Here is a 5,815-nt window from a genome sequence, read left to right on the forward strand (position 1 = left end):
TAATGTAGACTTATAGACCTCGACAAGATGAAGAAATCCCCTAAAGAGAGAGAGAAAGAGAGAGAGAGAGCGAGAGAGAGAGAGAGACAGACCCGCGGCTGCACAGGTCTGCTGATGGTAACTCTAGTTGTCCACAGGTAAGACAGACCTGTTTCAGCACCATGGAGAGGGGCCAACCTCACCAGGTAAGAGCGAAGCAACGCTGTCGGCGTACCTATTTCCCATTACGTTTCATACATTTAGGTGAAACCATTCCAGTCTACGATAGTTCACATATGCAATATATTCTAAAAAGCTATACCTGAAAAGTCACAATCATTCCCTGTCCTGCTAACCAGTTAATTGGTCAGACATAGGCGTGAACAGGTCCGATTTTACAGGTCAATTTGAATACTTGTGTGATAAAATACTATGACGTCTGTGTCTTTTTCAGGGGGCGGTGCGCCCTCTTGTGGGGGTCTTATATCCATAACAAGTTTCAGACCGGTGAGTAGGTAACCGGAGGATGCAACTGCAGAACTGTCGCACTACGGTGATGGGTTGTAAGAAGCAAACGTCACTTGAGGTCAGCAGTCTTTTCATATTTAGGCAGGGCGGACTCCAAATAATTTGTCTGTCTCAAGGCATTTGAGATCGACATCGTGACAATTTCAAGGTTCTTGTCTTTCTCAATGGCACCATAATCTAATCTCGCCGCTGTGTAATTTGTGGTGCGACTGGAGTAATCGGGGTGGACATTGTTTTTATCCTGACGCGGGCGGTCTTTTTTTTAATGGCATCGGAGAATGGCGAGGACACGCGATGTGTTTTGCTTGGATGCTGTCTATTTTACTCTCCGTGTAATGTTTGCGTTGCGTTTTGGCAGGACTCTTTGAGCCTAGTCAACCCAGAGGCGACCTGCTGTGATTGCGGATCAGTCTGAAAACCCCGTAGTTAGAAACCCGAGTCTGCCTCTCATCCTTCTAAATCTGCGGTACTCGGTCGGAGTCCCAGCGGGTTAAATACCTCCTTGCACATTAACCTCAGCCTTCACGTAAATAAACAATGTGTTGCATTTACGCAGTAAACTTCAAAGCTCCCCTTATCCCCAAATTACAACGCTTTGCATAAAACCAATCAATTTTGACGCTTCTGGAGTTCGAAGATTCCCTGTATAGCTTCAAGTGACATTAAATACATTATTATGAATCAGTGAAAACGACTGGCCTTTTCATAGATCATAGAGTAGCAATAACAAACCCAACATATTTTACATTGTGTTCCTTGAACGTCTGTATGACGTCAGACTTATTTTCTTGAACTTTTCAGTAAAAAAACTGCTTCAGTGCTTTTGTTAATCATGCATCCTCCGGTCATATCGGAGCGCGCACAGAGAGCGGACCAGCAACAGGAGTCACGTTAGCGCGCACCATACGCCCCCCTGAGCAACCCACGCGGGACAGCACCTACCTACGCCACTTCAGGAACAGCAGCGCCCAGGCACGGGGTCGCTATCAAGAGCCCTCTCACGATCTGGCACTGTGCAGAGAATGCTTAAATTATGTAAGCATCGTAAAAATGTGTGAAGCTGCCAAACAGTGCCAATTGTTCGCAACCGGATCAAATTACAAACCACTGTATTTTAGTTCTCAATTTAGTCAACAACGAGCTACAGTTAGGCTCCTTGTTTACATTATTATTTTAGGGAATAAAGCACAATATAGCTCAACGTTTTACTTTACAGAGGTGTCTGTCACACCAGGACATGAGCATCCATATAATATTGTCTTTACATTATATTACATTATACAATATAGCGTCTCTGAATATCCATTGGCTGCAATCCTTCCGTTACTGCAGAATAAAAAAAAAACATTGGGTCCAACACAAACTACACAAATTCCGTTCATTCCCACGTTTTACATACTGTCATGCTCTTACGTGATGTAATAACTTATGTTTTGATTGCGCTAAATCTTTTTTGCCATGATCTTAAACGACTGTGAAAGCCCTGATTCTTGTATAACGGAAACTTTTTTGATTGTTCTTTAGCCTATCCCACCCCTTGGTTTTACGTCGTATTACTTCTTGTCCAATCACCGTTCCCCAAATACTTTGCGCCTTCCAGGGCTATAAGAACCCTTAAGACTTCGTCAAGTTGAGAAACACCTCCGTGGCGTACGGGGCCAGTATGAGAGTATAATAAACGGCATATTTCAGTGAGGGAGTTTAAAAAAAAAACACTATTCCTGGAGCTTGAACTGGACCGAGGGACAAACGCCTGTCTTTTGTTCCCAACCGAAAGGTGATGTTTGAGGAAGAGACGATGCAGGAGGACTCCAGCTCCCCGGAGTCTCCAGTGGACAGCCTTGGTAACAGCGAAGAGGAGCTCGACAGGCAAACGAAAAGATGTGGGAGGAAAAGAAGAGCGAGCAGGAAAAGTGGGGAGGATTCAGATAGCCCTACCCATGGGAAAAGGGGGAAAAAGTGCAGCAGCAGCCCACAGTCTTTTGAGGACCTTCAGACGCAGCGGGTCATGGCTAACGTGCGCGAACGACAGAGGACACAGTCACTCAACGAGGCTTTCTCCTCTTTGCGCAAAATCATCCCCACTTTGCCCTCAGACAAATTAAGCAAAATTCAGACGCTTAAGCTTGCGGCTAGGTACATTGACTTCCTATGCCAGGTTCTGCAGAGCGACGAGCTGGACTCCAAAATGGCAAGCTGCAGCTACGTGGCTCACGAGAGGCTGAGCTATGCGTTTTCCGTGTGGAGGATGGAGGGCGCGTGGTCCATGTCAACATCTCACTAACTTCCCCGTGGATACAGATGGACGACATGGTGAGGCAGTCAAAAGTCTCAAAGTTGTTTTCTGAATATGTTCTGAAGTCACAAAGATTTCATGGACGAAACATATTACATATAGATTAAAAATGCGGGGGAAACATTCCGATGTATGCCTTTGCATTGACCAATATTACCTCAGAAATATCTGTATGAAACAGACCACTAAAATTATCGATTTCTGTAAATTACTTAAATTCCACACAGAATTGTTTACATTTTTGACTGTTCTATCACAAGTAAAAACTGTCACTGACTGTACTCTGTTTTTATATCCACAGATGTATCCAGAACGTCCGTGCTTGCGGAATAGTGCAGATCCTGAAGGCCTTTGGTGGAAGGCAAACCTTGGATATTACTGGGGGAGATTTTGGGGGCATTGCAACTAAGCAGCGGGCATCGTGGGGGAGCACTTACTACAGAGGAGACCTGCGGCTATGGACATGGAGCTACATTCAGATCTGTGTTTGAAAACTTTACTTTTCTTGACGATGAATGTTGGAGATATGTACTTCTATACAGTATGCATGCTTTTCGACCAGTCGTGCCAAATCATACAAGGACAGAGAGACTACACCAGACCCGCCTCTTCCTAGCCGGGCTGACTCCGGAGACAGCCATGAAGTGAATATTTTTCATATTTATTTTTGTAAAGAAACTCATTTTTTTGGCTCATATCTGTATGACTTTCTTAATGTTTTGCCTGGTCCCTGAAATACATACATACATATATTTATTTATTGATAGGCCTACATGTCACAATGCAGAATGGATCTGGAGTCTATGCATTTCATGACCTTGTTGTATATATTTGTATATGTTCTGCAATAAAAAACGAGTATGAATTCTAATTCTTAGACCTGCGTTTGGTGTGGTATGGATTGGGACTAAATATGACAGTTGAAAATAGTTTGCCTTCAAAACAATAGAAATACCAAAGCTGTTTATGCAGGTGATACACAAACAATTACATTGTTCAAGCAACATAGTATAATCGCAGTTTGAACATACAAAAGAAACACTTGCACTTAAACAAAATACTATTGAATAAATGCAGTGACTGAAAAAACTGAATGATGATTCTTTTGAGCTAAAATAACGGTGTATCATTAGACTGGTTTTGGAGGCCTGACGCAGCTTTAAGTTCAGAGTAGCGGCGGTATGGCTACAAGCCGTTGTGGAACAAACGTGTGGTTGGTGACCTGCGTCTAGCTATGGGTAGAGTGGGATACATTTTTATGAATTTGAGTTGCTTTCTTTCTTGGCTTCCTCTGACGTTTCTACTTTGGGGGATTTCTGTGCAGCTCGGTAAAACTTTACCACAGAGTGACACATGATAAATATCCTAGCCTTGCTACTTAGACTGTCTATTATTTCTATTTCCCAAAAAGGTCTCTATAGACTAGTCCAAGTATTTTGTTTAGAGGCAAATAAAATGCTGGTTTCAACTAATTGAACTTCACGTCATTTAGTTTTTTTTTAATAACTGATATAAATGTCATGGCCTAATTCAACGCATTCCAAAGTGGAAGTGCGTTTAAAAACAGGCCAAAAGATTTGGAAATTACATTTCCACTTTCACCGGGACATTTCACGTGACCACACATAATAAAACGCCGGGGTCACTTCCAACTGATAGCCTGTACCATAGATTAGCTGTCTTTGGGCTGATGTTGTGACAGGTTCAGTGCGGGTCTGTGAAAGCGTTTGAGTGCGTGTTGCAGAATCAAAGCGCGGCCCCGTTTGAAGAAGGTGTGTAATTGGCTGCAGAAGCATGTATGGAATTCCCAGATGTCTATAAAAACGTAGGGCGCGCTCGCCAGGTCACCAGAAGGTGGTGGGGGTTAAGGTGGCCTTGAATCAACATTATTTTTCTTTTTTTAGGAGCGAGACAAAAAAGCCAGTTATAGAAGGGTTGGAATCAGCTCATTGAGTTTAAAACAGGACGTGATACAGCAATATATAAGAAATATTCCCAATGATTGAATAAACAGTCGAATATTATGTGATATCAACATATTATTTTAATGCACAATGTGCTCTGTAGATTTAATAAAAACGAGTGCAAAATGTAAACATGGGTAAAGGCCTACAAGAGTGCATGCGCAATGCAAAATAGGCTAATATAGGCCTATGCTTTGGTTGATTCTAATAAAACAAAAAGTTTTGCCACAGCTGATTATTTTGCATGTAAGCTACAATGATTGTTTTTTTTGTGAACGTGCAAAAAGAAAACTAGAAGTTATTCAAGAGTTACAGAGAGGCCTATCTGGTGTCCAAATCAGAGCCCTTGCTTAGTTTCAGCCTGGCTTGGTGGTTTTCAAGTACAGATTTCTTTTCTCGCAGCAAGTTCTCTCAATCACGGCGGAATGCTGCAGAGACTAGATGGATTTGGCCAGAGACTGAGAGAGAAAATACTGAGGCACCTGAAACAAATTTATTTTTACCAGATGTTGTTAGTATTTTTCTTTAACGTCACGTGAAGCGAACAGATGTTGAGTTGCGGCAGGGACCCGCCTTCGGCCGCATAGCGCTAGAAAAGCCGACAGAAAGTCGCAGCACTTTTGTTAATAAAAAGACGACTTGGACATTATATTTCGCTCGATTATCCGTGATATGCTTCGATAAGGAGTTTGTTTGAAACATCTGGATTTTCAAGCGGGAAACTAAGGAGCAACTCTACCGGCCTCTTCGTCCTGTGGGGACTGAAAAGGGGGGATGTTTTTTTTTTCACCGACTGTTCACTGCTGAAAACCCTTCATTTACGGGACTTAATTCGGTAAATACCACCGTGGCCTACTATCTTTTTTAGAACGCTCGACGTTTTCGCGATGGTCAAAGCTTTATGAGATATCAAAATTAAAATCAAATATTTGTGTTGCCACAAGTATTGCTATTCTTGGCATTAAGTTGTGATATTGCATGTCTGGAAGTTATGAAGGGTAAGCACGTTGAAGTTTTGTTTCACACGCTGGAATTTCAGAATGTTTGT

The 5,815-nt window shown here is 42.4% G+C and overlaps 1 protein-coding gene across 1 annotated transcript; it reads left to right on the forward strand.

Annotated features, from left to right (window-relative positions):
- The first annotated feature begins 2,164 nt into the window (after positions 1 to 2,164).
- On the forward strand, positions 2,165 to 3,656 carry twist1a (twist family bHLH transcription factor 1a). The gene is made up of 2 exons (XM_062529395.1): positions 2,165 to 2,820; positions 3,105 to 3,656. The coding sequence occupies exon 1, from the start codon at positions 2,288 to 2,290 to the stop codon at positions 2,789 to 2,791; it is 504 nt and encodes a 167-aa protein (XP_062385379.1). The 5' UTR covers positions 2,165 to 2,287; the 3' UTR covers positions 2,792 to 2,820; positions 3,105 to 3,656.
- The last annotated feature ends 2,159 nt before the right edge of the window (positions 3,657 to 5,815 follow it).

Source organism: Sardina pilchardus, chromosome 24 (assembly GCF_963854185.1).
Source record: "Sardina pilchardus chromosome 24, fSarPil1.1, whole genome shotgun sequence".
NCBI classification, from domain to species: domain Eukaryota; kingdom Metazoa; phylum Chordata; class Actinopteri; order Clupeiformes; family Clupeidae; genus Sardina; species Sardina pilchardus.